Consider the following 24,293-nt stretch of genomic DNA (forward strand, 5'->3'; position numbering starts at 1 on the left):
ATGCCACAGTGTCCCGTATGAAGTTGTTGTAGCATGGACTTACGCAGCGAAGGAGGGATGACCACTCTTCTTCCCCAGAGCAGGCACCCAGCTTGAGTCGACAGTTCATGTTGTCTAGAGATGAAAGGCTTGAGCTCGGGTGTGTCCTTCATTCTCTCCCCACCTCTGACCTCAGCAGCGTCTCTTTTGATGCTACGAAAGCCTTCTGACACTCCTCAGTCCAGGCCCATGGCTTCTCCCGACAGAGCAGTTGGTGCAGCGGCTTCAGCGCTGTCGAGAGACCCTTCATGAATCGTCCATAATAGTTCAGTAGTCCCAAGTATGAACGGAGTTGGGCCACATTTTGGGGGGCAGGAGCCTCCACAATGGCCTTAGTCTTTGAAGGAGCCTTGTGCAGCCCTGCAGCGTCAATCACATGGCCGAGGTATTCGATGGAAGACTGAAAAAATTCACATTTCCCTTTGTGGACTCTCAGTCCATAATCCTGCAGCCTCTGCAGGGTCTCATCCAGGTTCTGAAGATGGTCTTTGTCATCCTTCCCAGTCACCAGGATGTCATCTAGGTAGCATTGTACCCCGGGCAACCCACACAAAATCTGATCCATCGCCCTTTGGAACAGAGAAGGGGCTGAGGTTATCCCGAATGCCAACCGACAGTACCTGAACAACCCTTTGTGGGTGTTAACTGTCAGAAACTCTCTGGAGTCTTGATCCACGTGCATCTGTAGGTACGCATGGCGGAGGTAAATTTTACTGAATTTCTGGCCGCCAGACAGGCCAGCGAACAAGTCCTCGATAAGAGGCAAGGGGTATTTCTCCACTTCCAGCACTGGGTTCAATGTAGTCTTGAAATCACCACATACCCTTATTTCCCCATCCTTTTTTACAATGGGCACGATGGGGGTACTCCAATCGCTGGCGCTAACTGGCTCCAGCACCCCACTTTTCACCAGAGCATCCAGTTCCGCCTCCACCTTGGGCCTGATGGCGTAGGGCACTGGCCGCGCTTTTAAGAACTTACTGTAGGTGCCTGGTTTAACTCTCAGCTTCACCGTAATGTCCTTCATGCTTCCGAGCTCCTTTTTAAAAACATCAGCATGTTTCTTAAGAACTGCGGATAACCCTGTGTCCCCCTGTGTCACCAGTCGCACAGCGGGCCAGTCCAATTGTATTTTCTCCATCCATGCCCGTCCCAGTAAGGAGGGGTAGTCGCCATGCACCACATAGAGTGGTAGTTTAGCGTGCTGTCCGTTCAACTCCACTTTGACCTCTGTGACCCCTTTTAGGGCCACCGCTACTCCGGTATATGTCTTCAGCACCACTCGGGCTGGCCGCAATGGTAGGTGTTTCAGTGTTTGTCGATACACTTTGTCTGACACCAGTGACACCGCCGCGCCGGTGTCTATCTCCATACGCACTGGTTTCCCCTCTAGCGAAGGTAACACCCAGTAGCCACTAGACCCACCCGCCACAGTTAGTATGTGTAGTGGATACTCCTCATCAGAGGAGTCACTAACAGCCTTGTGTTCCACCTGGTATACGCCTTTCTTGGTCCTAGGTTTGAATGCCTCTTTTTGAAACCTAGGTTGTCTGTGCTGCGACGGTGCTTCGCTCCTCTTATTACGGCATGCCGCTCAATGTGGCCCTTTTTGCCACAGCACCGGCACTCTAACTCCTTGCACCAACATTCCGTCACTTGATGCCCTGGCTTGCCACACCGAAAACACATGCCCTGTCCTGACATTTGTCTTTGGTTTACATTAAATACCTGATGCACTTTGGCAGACGCACTCAGTTGTTGTGCCTCTCTGGCTGCCAATTCCATTGACACACTGACATCAATGGCCTTTTGTAGGGTGAGCCCATGTTCTGTTAACAGTCTTTTTTGTGCTGCCTCACTTTGCAGTCCACACACAAGTCTATCCCTGATGGTGTCATTTAATACCTCATTAAATTCACAGTGTTCAGATAATTTCCTAAGTGCTGCTACAAACATCGTTACAGTTTCCCCCTCCTCTTGATTCCTCCTATGGAACCGAAACCGTTCCGCTATCAGGAGTGGTTTAGGAGAAAAGTGTCCCGTCAATGCAGTAACAATCTGTGCATATGTCATTTCCCCCGGTTTCATCGGTCGTACCAAACTCCGTAGAATGTTGAAAGTCCTTGCCCCAATCACACTCATAAACGTGGGCACAATCTTAATGTTTTTAATGTCATTTGGGAGCACAAAGAAATCAAATCGCTCCGTATATGAACTCCATTGTTCCACGCTCTCATCAAAGGGGCCGATACTCCCCAATATTCCAGCCATTGTTCTTGTTACCACACGCACTTCTTGTTTGTCCGTACTCTTATCACTGTCTGTCTAGATCCGACATTCACACACACATACATCAACGTTACCAGTCCGCCGCAGTGCCGCACACGCATAGCTCCGCAATTGGTTTTGATAGTTTATCAGTGAGCTGGATACAATCCTACCTGGAGGGGAGGGAACAGATGGTGGAAGTAAACGGTACCCTATCCCCCCCCCTCACAGTGAGCTGTGGTGTTCCACAAGGAAGCATACTAGGACCGCTACTATTCCTAATTTATGCAAATGACATGTCGTCAGCTTGTGACTGCAACTTGTTCCTGTTTGCGGACGACTCAGCCCTGCTGGTCTCTGACAAGAACAAGTTACAGGTTGAAAAAGCCCTCAGCTCGGAACTAGGCAAAATCTGCATATGGCTCGCCGACAACAAACTATCATTACACATGGGCAAAACAGAGTCCATTCTCTTCGGTTCAAATAACAAACTCAGCAAGACCGACGGCTTCTCGGTTACAGTGGGTGACAATATTATCACAAGGAAAGATGAAATTACCTACCTGGGTTCCATCCTAGAGGCTAATCTTTCCTGTGACAAAATGGCATCCAATGTAATAAAAAAAAAGTCAACCAACGAACGCGATTCTTGTACCGGATCTCCTCTCTGGTAAACAAGAATACCCTGAAGACTCTAGCAGGAGCACTCATTCAAGGGTACTACGACTATGCTTGCACCTCATGGTACCAAAGCACCTCAAAGGCACTAAAAAACAAATTACAAACATCTCAAAACAAGCTAGTCAGACTACTACTTGACCTGACTCCCAGAACCCACCTCACCCCTGCCCACTTTGACAACCTAGGATGGCTTAGAGTAGACGACAGAGTACAGCAACTTGCAATGGGCCTGGTCTACAAGATACACTACGCGACCAAGGTACCCATGTACATGTCAAAATACTTCCCAAAGGTCAGTGAATACCACGATCACAACACCAGAGGGAGCTCCACAAATCATGTAAAACCCAGATTCGGCTCAAACAAGGGACTAAACACGTTTCGCAATTATGCCACATCAATGTGGAACGCCCTACCTAAAGCTGTAAAGGAATGTGAATCACTACCCACTTTCAAAAACTCTCAAAAAACACCTACGTGAGACTGCAATTCGAAACTGGCCCCTACAAATGTCCTAACCTAGTTGTACAGTAAATGACCAAGTAAGGCTTTGTCAGTATTCCAATGTACAGTGTAAAATGTGTGTGTGTCCCCTACCCAACCCCCCCCCCCCCCCCCCCCCCCCACCTCCAAAATGTACAGCCCTCACCCAACCCACCCAACCCCACCCCACCCATCCAACCTCCTCCAATGTACAGTTTCTACGCCAAATGTATATACACTCCTTTTCTGGACACTTTTGTATCACAAACAGTACTGTATTTGCAAATCTGATATGTCATAAATGTATAGATGTAGCAGTACTGTCTATCTGTATGTCATGTATGTCATATATGTTATGATGAATTGAAAATGGGGGACCCTGATGTAAACAAGACGAAAGTCTTTCTCTGGTCTGCATCCCCTTAACAATTGTATGTATTGAGCTGTACTGTACTGTACCCATTCTGCAATCTGTTAATAAACTTTTCAATCAATCAATCAATCCGTTAGCCGCTCAGGGTACACGTATTAGCTCCGTTGCTAATGGCAACCAAATGTCGTCCACTTAGTTCCAAAGTCCAACTTTTCTTTCGACCAAGGATGCCGCGCAGTTCCGTCGTCCACGTCGCCAATTTGTTATATCTGATCCTGGTAATATAACAAGGAATCATCACAGACACAGAGGTACTCAGTAACGAGGCTTTATACTTGATAGCAGGTAAATACAATAACAACCCCAGGTGCGCAATCACCACGTACATATACAGGGCGAGTACGGCGATCGCCTTGGGACAAACCCAACCCAATACATAACACCACCCACCCCCTCCTAATGTACAGTCTCCTCCCCACCGTATGTATATATTCTCTCCCCACCGTATCTATATTTCTCTCCCACCCACCCACCCCCTCCTAATGTACAGTCTCCTCCCCATCATATGTATATACTCTCTGTCAGGATCTATGGGTAACAGTACTGTATAATTTGCATATCATATATGTCACAAATGTAACAGTACTATATACCTGTATGTCATGTATGTCCCTATGCCATAAATGTCATGATGTCATGTATGTCATAAATGTCACTATGAATTGAAAATGGGGGACCCTGATGTAAACAAGACAAACGTCTTTCTCTGGTCTGCATCCCCTTAACAATTGTATGTATTGAGCCGTACTGTATTGTACCCATTCTGCAATCATCTGTTAAATAAAGTTTTCATTCATTCATTCATAGCCTAGGCTAGCTGTATTACTACTGTAGCTAGCTAACTAAACAGGTACCTTGCTTAGCTGATTCTATGCTAACCTGTGTTCTCAATTTAGAAATAAAGTATACAAATTATTTTAGGATTATTTGCACAAAATATATACCCACTTTAAAGTTCAGTGTGAATTGCTTTTTAAAGCTAATTTAAGAGTGGTAGTAAACCCCAAAATTGGCCATTTTAGTTTTTGAGGACTGCATACTTTTTTTGCAAACCAAAATACTATACTTTATACGTATATACCACATGCATGAGCCTGGTCTCTTTTGAAAGATGGCATTCTGGAGTTTCTGATACAATAAGGAAAACTCACCTTTAGTGCTAATGAAATAGAGCAACATAGGTCTGAACTTGAGTTGTAGATAAACTTGTTACTCACGTTTTTCTGTAGTAGTCCAGAAGTAGTATTTCCCCAGAATGGCTGGAGGCTTAAAAAACACCCGAGATCCATAGCCTGAAGTATTATGTAGATCATAAAGATCTGTTCAGAAATGAGTGATTAGGAGTGATTTTGGTAAACTGTGTACAAAAGAAAAGCTCAGTTTTCTCATAGACGTCAACTAATTCTGCGTTTATTCTCTTCCTGTTTTCGCTTGTGACTTTTCACATAGATCCCTGATTCGTACATCCCCAGGTGGGGTATCATTGGAAAGCCACACTCATTGGATACAATACAACCCTGTCCAATCATTTTCGAGATCGCCAAATGATTGACGGAACTAGAGCCCCAAGAGTCGGGAGTAGTATTTGCGCAATACCATGTACTTCGCGCAAGCCTCACATATCGGCATGTAACTCGAGAACCGCTGAATGGATTTTGTCACGTGAAAGGGCTATCGACAGGCAACTAATGGGGCTTTAATTCGAATCTCATTTGTATTAATAAATATGCACAACCAAGCCACTAGAGGTCGCCAAAGTGCATGAGGGCAAATCGTCCTCAAGAGGGCCCACGTGTGGGCCCCCACCTGATAAGAGCAGTGGCGGTTACTCCTAATCACACCCAAAGTAGCTTTCTGCATTGATTTTAGGACTGGTAGGGTAAAGCTGCATGGGTTCCAAAATGTTGAACTTACGTTTTGACCAGGAGGATAAAGTATAAGGCTTGAATGTTGAATGACCATATCAAGAGACAAAAATCAATTCAGCTCATTTACCACAGGCCAAGAACTTTGTTTAGTTTTATTGTAAATCATAGGCTGATTTATGTGATGGGTTACATACACGTTTAATTTTCATGTTTTATCTTCTCATGCAGGCAGGGGGCACCATTTCACACCTGTTGCATTGTAGGCTTTAATTCCTTGCAGTTGGACGTTGTGTTTCAATGCTGCTTTATTGTCTGTAGCGGATTTTATGTTTAGCCAATATATGTTGCCTAAATGCTTATTTTTGTGTATTTCTGCAAAGGTTATTGATTAAATACTGTACATTTGAAAGATCCAGTTTCACGAATGAGTCGTTACGCGCTCGAGGGGGGTGTCAAATGCAAGAATTAGTTATCAGTGCTTTCACTTTCATTTATTCAGTAAGAGAATCGTCTGCCCGCAAAGTCAAGGACATTATCGGCAGTGGTGCAGTCGTAATATGGGAACTGGTAACACGCCACGCACGCGCGTACTTAGCGCACAACGAATGGATAGAGCGCATCTTTGTGCGCGCGTACTGATCATCTAGTAACACGGCGTGTAACCGCGTGTGACCACGACTGCACCACTGATTATCGGTAAGAGAAACGCCAAACTCCGTCCATATTTTCAAGAAAGAAATGGAGATATTTAATACAATAACGTTATTAAGGTCATAAATAGAGTTAACATTTATTATTATTTTTTTTTTATCCACTTTTTTCTCCCATTTTCTATTTTTCTCCCATCCCAATTTCGTATCATCCAATTCAACCCTCCCCTGTCTCGAACGCTGTTTCTTGCCTCCCACAAGCCGGCTGCAATGTGGACTAAGTTTATACATAGCACGAGTCCCCTCCGCGTGATTACCAAAACAAGCCGCATTTCTCGGAGACGCTCTCTGATTGGCCGACGCCTGTTTCTACACTGGTTAAGCTTAGGCACTCTTTCGAAGTTGGTTAAGGTTAGAGTTTGTCTTAGAGCATGGCGATAGAACACCAGGTAGTTTGCAGGCTGTTTGACAGGAAATGGGCAAAGACACAGCTCGTCACGGATTGGCCAAACGCGTCAGTGGCCAATCAGAGAGCGTCAGTCAGTGCCAATCAGAGAGCGTCTCCGAGAAATGCGGCTTGTTTTGGTAATCACGCGTCCCCTCCGCGTGTAGCTTTATGCCAAGCAAGCAGTGCAAAAATTTACCGTAGTGGCATGCAGTAATGCGCCTTTCATTTTCGCGGAAATAGGCTATCTATTGCCATTCTCTTTGACAAACTCTAACCTTAACCAGCTCCTTAACAGCGCCTAAACTTAACCGTTCTAACCTTAACCAACTCCGAAACAATGCCTAACCTTAACCTTAACCATAGAAATTATATTGCCATTCTCTTTGACAAACTCTAACCTTAACCAGCTCCTTAACAGCGCCTAAACTTAACCGTTCTAACCTTAACCAACTCCGAAACAATGCCTAACCTTAATCGGCGAAAGAATACACGTTAAAAAAAAATCACGTTAAAAAATATTTTCGATGGGATTCGAACTCGCCAGCAAACAAGCCATAGGATCCACAGCCATGTGTCCTAGCCAATTGAGCTATTTGTTGGATACTGAATAAGGGGCGGTGACTTATATATATTGAGCTCCGCTCGTGTCGCATGCGCGGGCACCTCGCGCGAGCACGCCGGCGCACGCACGCACCTGAGCGAGCACGCCGCCGCCGGTGCACGCACGGTAGCATTTGTCTGAAAAGAAGGGCGCTTTACCGCACTAGCGTGCGGTGACGAATGCGGAAGCATTTTTGCACTGCTTGCTTGGCATTAACGTACAGGCGTCCCCTCCGATACTCGAGGTAACAGCAGTCGCATCTTTTCACCTGCGCGGCGCAATCTTTCAGTGTCATCAGGGGTCTGCGCTTGCAAGGGAGTCGAGACGCTCTCTGATTGGCCACTGACGTTTCTGGTCATGTGACATGTGCGCCCAATCGCGTGACGAGCTGTGTCTTTGTCCATTTCCGCCTCGAACAGCATGCAAACCATAGATATAGAACATAGAATATATCTATGATTCAAACTACCTAACGCCTAGTTTATCACTGGTTAAGCTTAGGCGACTCTTTTTGGTTAAGGTTAGAGTTTGGAATCAGGGCTGGTGTTCTATCGCCTATCTACCTATATTGTCACAAGGAAAGATGAAATTACCTACCTGGGTTCCATCCTAGAGGCTAATCTTTCCTGTGACAAAATGGCATCCAATGTAATAAAAAAAGTCAATCAACAAACTCTATTCTTGTACCGGATCTCCTCCCTGGTAAACAAGAATACCCTGAAGACTCTGGCAGGAGCACTCATTCAAGGGTACTATGACTATGCGTGCACCTCATGGTACCAAAGCACCTCAAAGGCGCTTAAAACAAAATTACAAACATCACAAAACAAACTGGTCAGACTACTACTTGACCTGAACCCCAGAACCCACCTCACCCCTGCCCACTTTGCCAACCTAGGATGGCTTAGAGTAGACGACAGAGTACAGCAACTTGCAATGGGCCTGGTCTACAAGATACACTATACGACCGGGGTGCCCATGTACATGTCAAAATACTTCCCAAAGGTCAGTGAATACCACAACCACTACACCAGAGGAAGCTCAACAAATCATGTTAAACCCAGATTCGGCTCAAACAAGGGACTAAACACGTTTCGCAATTATGCCACAACAATGTGGAACGCCCTACCCAAAGCTGTAAAGGAATGTGAATCCCTGCCCACATTCAAAACCGCTCTTAAAGAGCACCTACGGGAGGCTGCAATTCGAAACTGGCCACCGTAAATGCCCAAAACCCCCACCACCTCCTAATAGACAGTCTCCTCACCACCGCATGTATATATTCCCTCCCCGCCGTATGTATATTTCCCTCCCACCCACCCACCCCCTCCTAATGTACAGTCCCCTCCCCATCATATGTATATACTCTGTCAGGATCTAGGGGTAACAGTACTGTATATTTGAATACCGTTATGTCACAAATGTATCAGTACTAAATACCTATATGTCCCTATGCCATAAATGTCATGTATGTTGTGTATGTAATAAATGTCTATATGAATTGAAAATGGGGGACCCTGATGGAAACAAGACAAACGTCTTTCTCAGGTCTGCATCCCCTTAACAATTGTATGTATTGAGCCGTACTGTATTGTACCCATTCTGCAATCTGTTAAATAAAGTTTTCATTCATTCATTCATTCATTCATTCATTCATTCAGGAGCACTCATTCAAGGGTACTACGACTATGCTTGCACCTCATGGTACCAAAGCACCTCAAATGCACTAAAAACCAAATTACAAACATCTCAAAACAAACTAGTCAGACTACTGCTTGATCTGACTCCTAGAACCCACCTCACCCCTGCACACTTTGCCAACCTAGGATGGCTTAGAGTAGACAACAGAGTACAGCAACTTGCAATGGGCCTGGTCTACAAGATACACTACACGACCAAGGTACCCATGTACATGTCAAAATACTTCCCAAAGGTCAGTGAATACCACGATCACAACACCAGAGGGAGCTCCACAAATCATGTAAAACCCAGATTCGGCTCAAACAAGGGACTAAACACGTTTCGCAATTATGCCACAACAATGTGGAACGCCCTACCCAAAGCTGTAAAGGAATGTGAAACACTACCCACCTTCAAAAACACTCTCAAAGAACACCTACGGGAGACTGCAATTCAAAACTGGCCCCTACAAATGTCCTAACCCAGTTGTACAATAAAGACCAAGCATGGCTTTGTCAGTATTCCAATGTACAGCCCCACCCAACCCCACCCCACCTACCCAACCTCCTCCAATGTACAGTTTCTATGTCAAATGTATGTCAGTATTCCAATGTACAGTGTTCCCCCCCCCCCCACCTCCAATGTACAGCCCCACCCCACCTACCCAACCTCCCCAATGCACAGTTTCTATGTCAAATGTATATACACTCTTTTTCTGGATTTTTTTAGTATCACAAACAGTACTGTATTTGAAAATCTGGTACGTCATAAATGTATAGATGTAGCAGTACTGTCTATCTGTATGTCGTGTGCGTCATATGATGAATTGAAAATGGGGGACCCTGATGGAAACAAGACGAAAGTCTTTCTCAGGTCTGCATCCTCTTAACAATTGTATGTATTGAGCTGTACTGTACTGTACCCATTCTGCAATCTGTTAATAAACTTTTCAATCAATCAATCAATCAATCAATCCCTGCTCTCAGACAATCTCTAACCTTAACCACCGGTGAAAGAAACAGGCGTCACACGATTGGGCGCATATGTCACAATCAGAGAGCGTCTCCGCAAACTGTGGCTACGAAAAAAGAAATGCGGCTACGGAAAAAAAATAGGTCTACAAGTTGATAGCTGCTTCAAAAGCCAGATCAAAAATACCATACATAATACAAATAGGAAAAGTATACAAAAAAAAGAACACGTGATAACAGTGACAATATCCACGTAATAACCTATTCACATAATTATTTTGAAAGGTGGGGAAACCCGTCTTCGATCAATTGAATTGTTACCTGTTATTTTAAACGGGCACAAATTAGGTCACCAATTGTAGTCAAAATGGGGGAGGAGACTTGAGGCCCTGAAACTCCCCTTTCTGTAAGCTTAATGTTTACTGGTTACAACACAACTAACCGACCCTCGCTAACAGTTTCTCACAAGAGATACTACAGACATTGCAGCAAACTGCACACTATAAAGACAATAATAAAATGGACAGAACTGTAAGCCTTCCGAATCAACCTGATAAAGCCACCAAAGGTAGGTTCAGGTCGAGACTCTCCTCGTTTGCTTCTTGTTCTCTTCGTTCCTGGCTCGTGACATTAGTTTATAATTAGTCGATCCTACTCGACTAACCCGTTTGGGTGTATGGTCTCGCACGTGATAACTGAACATTATAGTAGCAAGTGTACAGCAATGTACAGTTTCTACGTCAAATGTATATACTCCCTTTTCTTGACTCCTTCTGTATCACAAACAGTACTGTATTTGCAAATCTGGTATGTCATAAATGTATAGATGTATGTAGCAGTACTGACTATCTGTATGTCATGTATGTCATATATGTCCTGATGAATTGAAAATGGGGGACCCTGATGTAAACAAGACGAAAGTCTTTCTCTGGTCTGCATCCCCTTAACAATTGTGTGTATTGAGCTGTACTGTATTGTACCCATTCTGCAATCTGTTAATAAAGTTTTCAATCAATCAATCAATCAAACATAACAACGTAACAACATGGTGTAAACAAGACGAAAGTCTTTCTCTGGTCTGCATCCCCTTAACAAGTGTGTGTATTGAGCTGTACTGTATTGTACCCATTCTGCAATCTGTTAAATTTTCAATCAATCAATCAATGGCTCATTGGATGTCTGTTGAAATCAACCGGAAAAGTTCATATAAAATATTGTTTTGATTAACCGTAGGCTGCCTAGAAGCCAATAACGACTAATTACAATATTTTAACTCCAGGATATCATATGACACATCTTTTAAAAAGTTAGCATTTTGTACCTCACTGTTTGCATTTTGTACTTTAGGTTGTATAGTGTTTACTGTTTGGACTTTATTCTTTTTACCTTTTTACTGTATGAAGCACATTCTCAGGGGGGCCATACAGAACCAAGCATTTCACTGTAATGTATGTACTTTATATACTCATGTGACAAATAAAACAACTTGAACTTGAACTAAAAGTGGAAGCAGCTGTGACCATGATCTGTTCATATTTGCTGATTGGCACATTATCCACTAATCCCTCTGTAGATATTATATTAATAATAATACTAGATGCTTTTCTAGTATGGATCTAGTTTGAGTTGAATACTTGTTTAAAAACAATAATTAAAATAAAGATTTTATTATCATAAAAAAGAATGTAATAATTATAGATCATCATCATCATCTGATCTGTCACGTTACAGATAACAGTTAATGGAACGCACAGACCTGAACCAGTAGACAGCAAAGTATGTTTTAACATCACAGTTGATTTTCTAAAAGAAATTAAAATCGATGCAAAATAACCAGAGCCTTTCATAACTAACTGTACGTGGACTTCACACACACACACACACACACACACACGCACGCACACACATACATACATACATACATACACACACGCACACTGCACTGGACTGGTTTCAGTCAGTCAGAGACCTGTAGGGATGTGCATGTCAGTGACCCCTTCCTGCCTGCTTGCAGTAACCCTGGTGGAGTCCAGTAGCGCCCCCAGTGGTGTTGAACTGGTCAGCTCCTACCAGACCAATAGAGTAGACGACCCCATGGACCTCGTTGCCCTCGCCTCACAAGTACAGAAGGTATGGATGGATTTTATCACCTCTACTAGCTTATCCCTGCGTCTTCAGAATATAAGCAGGTGTTCCGATACCATTTTTTCCTTCCCGATCAGATTCCGATACCTAAGCTTTGGGTATCGGCCGATACCGATACTGATCCGATACCAGTGCATACATTAAAAAAAAAAAAAAACTATATTATATAAATTAAATTTTTTTTTTTTTTTTTTTACAGATACTGTTTTATATATACTGTTTTTTAGTAATAACTAGAAAGTAATGGTATTTATTCAACAACAGGTGATTGTATAGATTAGTATTAGTATCATTAATCAATGAGTATGGGGCTGCGGCACTGCAGATATACCCTACTCCAATGATCCACACGGACGTTAGACGGTGTTGCACTCGCTACCCAGTCTGTTAGTAGCAGAGGCTCTGGCTAGTAGTAACGTTCATGTTGTGATTTTCGATGCAAAATAAATATTCAACATTCTCTTTTGAGACTCCGCCTCAGACTCTTATCCTTTGGCACTTGGAACTTGCTGTACTTTGCTTGCAGGTCTGCTGCCATTATTGCTGGATTATGAATAGCACCAACTTTAACCACAGTACCGTTATCAAGCTAAGCTAGCTGACCTAGCTCGTCTTCCCCGCAAGGTTTTCACATTGACATTTGATAACGTTAGTCAGCTAACGCTAGTCAGTAGCTACTTGACTTAAATACGATTCACCATGGGTGCATTATTGTTGATAGGCGGACAGTGTCAGGTCCTGGAGAAAGGACAGGCGATCATCTGATTTGATGTAACGTTAAAGCGGATGTTGTTCCAACTAGCTAGCTTTTCAGCTAATGCTATCATAACACCAGCAAGCAAAACACATCCCGTCCGAGCTCCCCGTCACATGCTCTGTCGGGACAATGGAATTTAAGAAGGTGTATCTGCTGTTAAAATGACAAACAGCATCACACTTTAAAACACGTTCATTTTATAATCCTCACTCTCCGCAGGAGATAAATGACGTCATGGGATCGGAGGCTAGAATTTACGTGTACTCGCCGATACCGATACCAGCATTTTAGGCAGTATCGGTGGCATTTCCGATACTGGTATCGGTATCGGAACAACTCTTATTTTCTTTTATTGATATAATCATTCAATAATTTGGATTTATCAGTAATTTACTTATTATAATGAATTGAAATAAGTATGTGCAAAACTGGCCTTTATATAATCATCTCTTGTTAAAAAAAACATCTTTCTGTCTTATTTTACATTTTCTTTGACTGTTTTTTTTATTTTGCATCCAAAACATGGATGCAAAATAACTTTCTCAAACTAAACTGCAATAAATCAGAAATCATCATTATCGGTCCAAAATCCCTCACCAGCCACACCCAGGATTTCCCCCTAAATATTGATGGTTCCATTGTCACCCCCTCCACTCACGTCCGTAACCTTGGCATCATCCTGGACTCCACCCTTTCTTTCCTCCCCCATGTGAACCACATAAACAAAACGGCCTTCTACCACCTCCGAAACATTGCTCGTCTCCGCCCCTCCCTATCACTCTCCGCTGCTGAAACACTGGTTCATGCATTCATTTAATCAAGACTGGATTACTGTAACAGCATCCTCTACGGCTCACCAAACACTATCCTCAATAAACTCCAATATGTCCAAAACTCTGCTGCCCGCATGCTCACCTCCACCCGTCGCTCTGATCACATCACCCCTGTCCTCCACGACCTCCATTGGCTTCCGATCAAATACAGGATACAATTTAAAATACTTCTCATCACATTTAAAGCCCTCAACAACCTTGCCCCTCCCTACCTGTCCGACCTCCTCCACCGTCACACGCCCACCCGTCGCCTTAGGTCTGCTGATGCCAACCTCCTAACATCTCCCACAACCAAGCTCCGGACCTGGGGCGACAGGGCCTTTGCTGCTGCTGCCCCCTCCCTCTGGAATGCCCTCCCCAGCCATATCCGTGATGCAAACACCCTGACATCTTTTAAATCAGCCCTCGAAACCCACCTTTTCAATCTTGCTTTTGACCTTTAATTCTGTCAGTTTTATTTTATTTTGTCATGTATTATTTTGTTCTGTTTTTGTTTTGCCATAGTTTTGTCCCTTCTACCCATGTAAAGCATCCTTGAGCACCTGGAAAAGCGCTATATAAAATGGATGTATTATTATTATTATTATTATTATTATTATTATTATTATTATTATTATTATTATTATTATTATTATTATTATTATTATTATTATTATTATTATTATTTTACTACTATGCTAATATGTCTATACTACTATGTACTGTGCCTATACTACTTCCTACTATACTAATATGTCTATACTACTATCTACTGTGCTACAATGCCTATACTACTTCCTACTATACTAATATGTCTATACTAGTTTCTACTGTACTACTATGCCTATGCTAATATGTCTATACTACTATGTACTGTGCTACTATGCCTATACTATTTCCTACTATGCTAATATGTATATACTACTATCTATCTACTTTGCTACTATGCCTATACTACTTTCTACTATGCCTATGCTACTATGTAATGTAATGTAATGTAAAATGTAATATAAGTTGTTCTCTATTGTTTTTTTGTAGGGAGATGATTTTGTCAAAGCTAACGCTTGCAATAGACTGACGGTCATCGCTGACCAGATCAGGTACTTACAGGAGCAGGCCAGGAAGGTAAGGCTGGGATTGGTGACCTCCTGAGATAACAGGACATTCTGGGACCTAATCCCAGTCAGGACAAGGCAAATATGATTATATTATATTACGATTCAATTATTATTATGATGATCTAATTATGATTAGATTCTGATTATATTAGATTATGAGAAACCTGTGGTCACTGCTCACCTACGACTTGACTTAAAGGAACACGCCAACATTTGGGGAAATTAGCTTACCGTCTTCTGCAGAGAGAGACAAGAAGATAGATACCAGTTTTCTCTCTGTGCGTTCAGTAGAAAGCTATCTGGCTGCATGTTAGCCTAGCTTAGCACATTGAATGGAAGCGGACAGTGACGGGTAGTCTTCGGGAGAGGTGTTAGTTGGACAATGCCTAGGCTACCCTTCACTGTCCGCTTCCATTCATTGTGCTAAGCTAGGCTAACGTGCAGCCAGATAGCTTTCTACTGAACGCACAGAGAGGAAACTGGTATGTCTTCTTGTCTCTCTGGAGAAGACGATAAGCTAATTTCCCAAAATGTTGGCGTGTTATTTTAACTAGTGTTGTCACGATACCAACATTTTGACTTTGATAATGATACCAGCCTAAGTATCAGAATGCCGGTTCTAAAACTATACCACAATAATCTTTCGCACACATCTATTTTAGTCACTAATGGAGATGAAACGCTCGTATTGTGGAGTCCTGACTTTAGGCAGAATCACAAACAGACAATGTGGAAAATACCTTTGTGTGTGTTCAGCCGACACTGTTGACACGGCCACTATGCAAAGCGTGCGCTATCTCTCTCTCACTCTCACGCTCCGGTCACACATCTACTCAACTCATAGACAATACGGCATCAGGCTATTATTCTAAATACTGATACTAATGAAACAGAGTATTGGAAAAATGTTTAACGGCTGGGTATCACGTTTCTTGGCACGTTTTCTCCTAATTCTATCCTAACGGCAGTTTCATGAAGCTGCTGTGATGTCATGTAAGGAGTCCACAATGCTAGTGAAGGCTAACCTGATCACCAGACATCTCATTGTCCCCAAATCAATACAATAAAAAAGAATGCGTTGAGTAATAACCAACCACAACAGGGGATGCTGCTGCATATTGTAATATAATATACGTCATGGCTGCGTAACAAAACAATTGATGGTGTTTGATGTAAGTGCACTGATGACCCCAGTCATCACACACATAATAAACCTCTCTATAAAACAGGGGCACATCCCCAAGGACTTCAAAATTGCGAGAGTGACCCCTCTGCACAAAAAGGGCAGCAAATTAGACCCAGGCAACTACCGCCCTGTTTCTATTCTTACCTCCATCTCGAAAGTCATGGAGAAAATAGTCTACGAACAGGTCGAAAAGTGCCTGGCGGAAAAAAATCTAATCTACGAATTCCAATCTGGCTTCAGAACGTCCCACTCCACTGACACATGCCTCCTCTATTTGAACGACCACATCAAACAAGAGGTGGACGCGGGCAAATACTGCGGCATGGTCATGCTGGACCTACAAAAGGCCTTCGACACTGTCAATCACTCCATTCTAATGGACAAGCTAAAGGCAATTGGTTTTGATAGCTTAATAATAATACATCCATTTTATATAGCGCTTTTCCAGGTGCTTAAGTTTTCATTCATTAATTCATTCATGGAATAGTGTGATGTAGTACATCCTACCTGGTCAGCAACATTGTTGCAAACCTTGACCCAGAGACACCATACTAGAGGTACGCATCTAATGTACTATTGTATATTAACACTCTTTAAACCACCCCAGAGACACCATACCAGAGGTATCTAATGTACTATTGTATATTAACACTCTTTAGACAACCCCAGAGACACCATACCAGAGGTAGCCGCCTATTCTCAGTCCTTGCCCCACAATGGTGGAATGAACTACCCATCCCAGTTAGGACAGCCGAATCCCGTCCAATCTTTCGCCGTCGACTAAAGACTCACTTCTTCAACCATTATCTGAAATGATAAAAAAAAAAAAAAAATCTAACCCCGACTAACCTTAATGTCATGCACTTGTCCTAATAAACTAACCTACACTGTAACACGCAACACTTTGATGAACATTGTTACTCAGCTGATAGAGTTATACCCTTCTTGCTGTCTTGTCGCACAGAACTTGTAAGTCGCTTTGGATAAAAGCGTCAGCTAAATGACTAAATGTAAATGTAAATGTACTATTGTATATTAACACTCTTTAGACAACCCCAGAGACACCATACCAGAGGTATCTAATGTACTATTGTATATTAACTCTTTAGACAACCCCAGAGACACCATACCAGAGGTATCTAATGTACTATTGTATATTAACTCTTTAGACAACCCCAGAGACACCATACCAGAGGTATCTAGTGTACTATTTTATATGAACACTCTTTAGACAACCCCAGAGACACCATACCAGAGGTATCTAGTGTACTATTTTATATGAACACTCTTTAGACAACCCCAGAGACACCATACCAGAGGTATCTAGTGTACTATTTTATATGAACACTCTTTAGACAACCCCAGAGACACCATACCAGAGGTATCTAATGTACTATTGTATATTAACACTCTTTAGACCACCCCAGAGACACCATACCAGAGGTATCTAATGTACTATTGTATATTACACTCTTTAGACAACCCCAGAGACACCATACCAGAGGTATCTAATGTACTATTGTATATTACACTCTTTAGACAACCCCAGAGACACCATACCAGAGGTATCTAGTGTAATATACTATTGTATATATTAACACTCTTTAGACAGACTGACTAATAGACTAGGATAAGGATACTACATATATTTGTGCAAGGATTATTCTCCATGTACATCCCATCCTTGCAATTCAACTCACATTTAATGTACCTGAGGCTACAAGTCAACTGACAGTGATACAGCTGCCACGCATATTCGACATGAAAACAAGTTATTCAATATTCCAGATATTTATTTGTCATATGCACAGTTAAACAAACAGTTCCACCGCACAATGAAAATCTTACTTTGCTAGTCCACAGAATCACAAAATATAGACGTAAACTAGAATTAGAAAATTTAAGAAAAAGTTTAATGCTAAAATAAAGAATCTTAAAAAAGATAAATAAAGTAGAAAAATAAGGCAGTATTGCACATTCAGTTCACAGTGTAGTGGTAGAAGGATATAAAGTGCACTAAGCATTGTTGCAAATATCGCATATAATGGTAGTGGAGGTGGCAGTGAGGTCACAGCAGCAGGCAGAGCATTGATTTGGGGACCAGGAGATGTCTGGCTAGCAAGCCAGCTATGGTCACATCATGTTTGGTAGCAGATTAATTTACAGCTGTGATTAATCTTGAGCCGAACTACATGTGCATTAAACGGTTTTAACGCACACCCGCCGGCCAATCAGAAGAGAGTATTCACCCCGACCATTGCTATAAGCGTTCCATAACATTGTATGAACTAGACGTGTCATCAATTTAGAAAAAGATGTATGATGCAGTTACTTAATTTACTAACTTTGCTTTGCACAATGTCACCGTGTCTGACGTTGCTTCAGCCTACTGTCTAACTAGTGAAAACAAACATCAAACTTTAATTGTCGAGCAGTGATCTGCTTCTGTGAGACATGGCTTGTCGTTTTATTAAATACAAATGTACAATTTTTTTTTTGAATTGTTATATTGTGTAGTCGCCCACACTCCTCTGTTTCTAGCACACAACATGGAACTGGAATAGGATATATATCGTTATTCCCATGTCAAATCTTTGCTAGTCCTATACACAGGATATGTTAATAATTAATTTGTTAGTAAAACATTATACACAGGAAGATGTGTTTTCACATTTGGTGGTTAGGAGGGGTAGGTAGGTAGTAAGCACATTTTCATGTGGTGCATTTGCACTACCTCTTCTACCTAATTTGAGCATTTAGCATGTTGTACATTTTGTATAGTGTTTGGTCTTTTACAACTTTTCTTTAGTATGAAGCAAATCTCAGGAGGGTCATACAGAACCAAGCATTTCACTATAATGTACATGCACTTTATATGTGACAAATAAAACACAACGTGAAACAATCATATGCTCTCTCTCTCTCTCTCTCTCTCTCTCTCACTGTTTTTCTCTGCAGGTGTTGGAGGACGCTAAGAAGGATGCTGACCTCCACCATGCTGCCTGTAACCTAGTGAAGAAACCGGGAAACATGTACTATCTTTACCAGAGACAGACTGGACAGAAATACTTCTCCATCATCTCTCCTAAGGTTGGCATGGTTCTTTAACCCTTTCACTGCCACACTACAAAGGGTTAACCTTTCACTACCACACTACATAAAGTTAACCCTTTCACTACCACACTACAGAAGGTTTACCCCTTCACTACCACACTACAGAAGCTTAATCCTTTCACTACCACACTACAGAAGGTTAACCTTTCACTACCACACTACAGAAGGTTAACCCTTTCACTACCACACTACTGAAGGTTAACCCTTTCACTACCACACTACAGAAGGTTAACCTTTCACTACCACACTACTGAAGGTTAACCCTTTCACTACCACACTACAGAAGGTTAACCTTTCACTACCACACTACAGAAGGTTAACCCTTTCACTACCACACTACAGAAGGTTAACCTTTCACTACCACACTACAGAAGGTTAACCTTTCACTACCACACTACAGAAGGTTAACCTTTCACTACCACACTACAGAAGCTTAACCCTTTCACTACCACACTACAGAAGGTTAACCTTTCACTACCACACTACAGAAGGTTAACCTTTCACTACCACACTACAGAAGGTTAACCCTTTCACTACCACACTACAGAAGGTTAACCTTTCACTACCACACTACAGAAGGTTAACCTTTCACTACCACACTACAGAAGGTTAACCCTTTCACTACCACACTACATAAGCTTAATCCTTTCACTACCACACTACAGAAGGTTAACCCTTTCACTACCACACTACAGAAGGTTAACCATTTCACTACCACACTACAGAAAGTTAACCCTTTCACTAATATACTACAGAAGCTTAACCCTTTCACTACCACACTACAGTTAAACGGTTAACCCTTTGCGGTGTGGTATGAAAGGGTTAACCTTATGTAGTGTGGTAGTGAAAGGGTTAACCCTTTGTAGTGTGGTAGTGAAAGGGTTAATGCTGCATTTCACCATTGAACAGGTCCAGAGCGATCACCTGTCCTCTTTTTCCACATGTATAGGAATAGGGCTGGGTATTGAAACCCCACACTTTTATGGTACTGTTGACTGAATTGCTTCAAGATTATTTGAGTATAGAAACAAAATGGCAATTGGAGCTGTAATTAACACAACACAAGGATTCAATGTCCCCGATGACATCACTGGTGGCCACATTCAAACTCATTCACTCTCAATAACTGTCAAACTAAATGACTGTGTGAGGGCGGGGTTTCGAAATAGATCAATTGCACTAACAGGAGAGCTCTCTGATATACACCAAAAGAAATACACGTTTCTTTTCCTGATCAGTGACACAATATTATATTATTACAACATTAATATTTGACTTTTCCCTTCACCTTTTCTCATATCTCTGAAGGAATGGGGTCCGAGCTGCCCTCACCAGTACCTTGGTGGATACAAGCTTCAGTACGACATGTCCTGGACCCCTATAGACCAGGTGGAGAAGAGAGACGCAGAGATCGCCATCATGGACAAACTCCTCAGTCAGCAGACCGCCTTGCCGTCTTGTGCAGAGCCCAACTTTGAGAACCTGTCCAAGTAAAGGACAGTAGGAACGTAGACTGGAGCACTGGCTGCATAGTGGATGTCAATGATACGTCTTAAATGGACACTGAAGTGCCAGATTTATCTACAGTATCTGAACTGTATGAATCATACTTGCCATGGAGCTGCTCATCAAAGCATCGTTTTACACAATGCTTTAGTGCTACTAGTACCTTTTGTGGTGCTTAAAGTATTACTGTAAACGGGTCTCATTCTCCAAGGACTTACGACAAAAAGGGCTTTCTCTTAGGGCCATTTGAGACCTTTTCGGGCCGATTTTGGGATTCACCAACCGTCCCAATAAAACATATATAATTAATATTATATAATATTGTATATATTCATGTCTTGCCCGAAAAGGTCTCAAATGGCACTAAGAGAAAGCCCTTTTTGTCGTAAGTCCGTTGGAGAATGAGACCCATTGTCTTTAAGGCTACGTTCACACAGGAGAAAGTGGCCCAGATCAGATTTTATTTTGCTCATACTGTATATGACTCTGACCTGTTTCTTTCCCACAACAGTGTGAACGGCACAAATCACATGGAATCTGATCTTTTCAATTCTGACTCGGGCCACTTTCATCAGGTTTTTTGCAACTTTGTCACAATTATTGTTCATTTGTGCATGCGGTCAGTTCAGGAGCGTGACCAGTTCACACTGGAATCTGATCTTGGTCACATTTAAAAAATAAAACTTTAAAAAAAACATGAGAATTATAATAATCAGATCCGAGTAATGAATCTGAATTTAGCACCGGGGCTTGCAGTGTGAACATAGCCTAAGTGTCATCAAAGTCTGTCCTATCTGTTGTCATCATACACTGTGTCAAGGTAACACTTTTCTAATTTATTAAACGTCTTAATTGCTTTATATGAAATTGTGGGATTGTTTTTTTTACATTAACACTTTGACGTCTTTGCTGGCCATGCTAAAGTTGCCGGGGGACGCTGTACGTCGTCTTTATATCAATATTTCAAAAATCTGCGATCGGATTCATAATGTCCCTCCGCTGGCCTGAGATCCACCAGCAGGACCCACTGAGCTCTCTGGCGGTTCAGGAGCGCCATCTGGTGGCCGATCGGCGCAAGCGCTTAACAGGAAGCGCACTAGAGGTTTTGCTAGACGTCCGTATTGCTTCCGGCCACTCGGTACATGTCCCGTGACTCTAGCTCGTCACTCTACATAGCGATCGATTGCCAATAACTCGATAAACAACATGATTTGGACGTATATACCATTATACAAGCTGGAGATGGACCGGGTAATAATATATCCCATAATGATAAAATTTCTACTCGACGATGATCGCCCAACGGCGCGCGGAGACTGGGGTGAGTTTCAGCGTGTAACGTTACCGTCTTCGATAATAACTGATATTATCAACATTTGACCCACATTAGATGATTGGTATAACGCTGCCCACGGAATTATAAACGCCCCCTCGCCCATCCGGTCAACATCAGATGACGTGTAGTAACTTCTAGAAGTACGTCTAGTTGGAATTTTTTATATCGCGCTGATTGCCATCAAACTGTATTTCATCATCAATATAATGCATTTGGGGCTATATATCACGTTCTGGAGAAAGCTGCAGAAAGAGATGAAAACATACTTATACATTAGACCATACTTTACTATGAATATGTGAATGAAAAAGTTTAACGTTGCTACACAATGAACAATACATATAGGACTTTGAATGGGCCCTAATAATGGCAATGTAGCAATAGAATTTAAAAAGTTATAGCCCTGCAAAGAAGGGGACTTTCTCCATAGACAAATAGCGCTGGCAATCTATGGTATATCATTAATTTAACCTTAGGCAACCAAAGTGTTAAAGGGATAGTTGATGCTTGGAACCCTAGTCCTATATTTCTTACTTAACAATGGTGGTATTGATCAGTAGTCCTTTATCAACACAATCCATGCTGTTCCTCATACTAGCTCCGGATAGTTGGCCACAAACGTAGTCAATGGGGTCATGCTCCTGTCTGAAATTGACTTTGTGCATTAAATTATGCTTTATTATAAATTTGTCCTCTATATTTGACCCATCGGAGGCGGAGGAGCGCGACCCCACTGAGGTCAACTAGCCGGAGTGTAAATACACTCCAAACACAACTCCAAAACATTCCTGTAAACATGTTGTGACCTGTGTATTTACCACATGAAATTTTGGTACATTTTCATTTTCTAAGCAAATTATACTCTGAACAATATTTTGCAGAACCACTGCTGCCTCCACGTGGTAAATACAACATGTTTACAAGAACGTTTGAGTGTATTTCGGGACTGTTGGGAACTAGGCTACACTGGCACACCTACTTCCAGTGAATGACGCTAAGCTAGGCTAACGGTGCGGCTGTTCCCTAAGCCTAATGCATGCACAGAGAAGAAAAGGGTATGCATCTGCTTGTCTAACTCCAGGGTAGATGGCAAATAAGCTAATTTCCCAAAAAGTTGGCGTGCTCTTAAGTGGTATGAAATACTCTGGCTGTAGTCTAATTGATGCATAATCATTAGCTTACAGAGTCCCGGGTTCCGTCAGACAGGCTGCACACAGGGTCTTGAAACTAAAAACCTTTAATCCGCAACATGCAGACAAAGACTTTAACCATCCACAACAGAAAACGCTGGTCCTTGCACATTTCCTATGCTCAATGCTTCTCTCAGACCGATGTGACGTCTTGGAACCAGCCTGTGTGTACAGTTACGACGCAGGCGACAGTGGCTCGGGAGGTAGATCGTCGTCTGGTAATCAGATGGTTCCCGGTTCGATTCCCGGGCAGCTTGTCGAAGTGTCCTCGAGCAAGACACTTCACCCCTAACTGCTCCTGATGAGCAGATTGGGCACTTTGCATGGTTGCCTCTGCCGTCTGTGTCTGAGTGAATGGGTAAAATGTGAGGAACAAATTGTAAAGCGCTTTGGATAAAAGCGATTATATAAATGCACCATTTACGACGCACTGGGGGTAGTAACTTCCAAGACATCTTCTCTGTTACACTTAGGGATGGGTACCTTTCACATTTGAACCGATACCGGTACCTGTGAATCGATACCGGTACCCAACGGTACCTTTTTTCGGTACTTTAGTCTCAAAAATTTTATTTACCTACCTCAGTCGTAAAAAAAAGAATCCAAACTTCAAATAACTACAATTTCGACAGTTTTCGGCTTGTCATTGCTCCGACTGCTTTGTTGTCAATCAAGTCAAATCCTAGGTAAGCATATATTGTGCGTGTGAATGTTGACATGAAAAGAAAAAAGTAAAAAAAATAAAAAAAAAATATTCGGTATCTCACTTGATTCGATACTCGGTAGTACCGACGTGTTTCGGTTCGGTACCTCAAAAGTACCGAATTCGGTACCCATCCCTATTTACACTAAAGGAATGTTATACATCCTTATGATTTTGTAGGATTCCTTTTTTTACGCTGAGAATACCTCTACTGTTGAACAATCCAGTGAGCTGTGTTCCTGTGCGACTCTAATACAATACCTTTTATGTATTTTGTGGTTCATTCAAATAGAACTTTCAGACA

The 24,293-nt window shown here is 42.2% G+C and overlaps 1 protein-coding gene across 1 annotated transcript; it reads left to right on the forward strand.

The window, feature by feature from the left end:
• The first annotated feature begins 10,553 nt into the window (after positions 1 to 10,553).
• cUnh1orf50 (chromosome Un C1orf50 homolog) lies at positions 10,554 to 21,614 on the forward strand. Its single transcript, XM_084316613.1, has 5 exons — positions 10,554 to 10,690; positions 12,137 to 12,252; positions 14,875 to 14,961; positions 19,099 to 19,230; positions 20,563 to 21,614. The coding sequence occupies exons 1-5, from the start codon at positions 10,642 to 10,644 to the stop codon at positions 20,746 to 20,748; spliced, it is 570 nt and encodes a 189-aa protein (XP_084172739.1). The 5' UTR covers positions 10,554 to 10,641; the 3' UTR covers positions 20,749 to 21,614.
• Positions 21,615 to 24,293: the final 2,679 nt, after the last annotated feature.

Source organism: Notolepis coatsorum (assembly GCF_963971535.1).
Source record: "Notolepis coatsorum genome assembly, chromosome: 6".
NCBI lineage: Eukaryota > Metazoa > Chordata > Actinopteri > Aulopiformes > Paralepididae > Notolepis > Notolepis coatsorum.

What these genes read in the sequence shown, in the direction of transcription:
- cUnh1orf50 (XM_084316613.1), top strand. Translation starts at nt 10,642, where the DNA reads ATGGACAGAACTGTAAGCCTTCCGAATCAACCTGATAAAGCCACCAAA. An exon ending in TCGCCTCACAAGTACAGAAG is followed by an intron (nt 12,253 to 14,874) that starts GTATGGATGGAT and finishes GTTTTTTTGTAG; the next exon opens with GGAGATGATTTTGTCAAAGC. An exon ending in TACAGGAGCAGGCCAGGAAG is followed by an intron (nt 14,962 to 19,098) that starts GTAAGGCTGGGA and finishes TTTTCTCTGCAG; the next exon opens with GTGTTGGAGGACGCTAAGAA.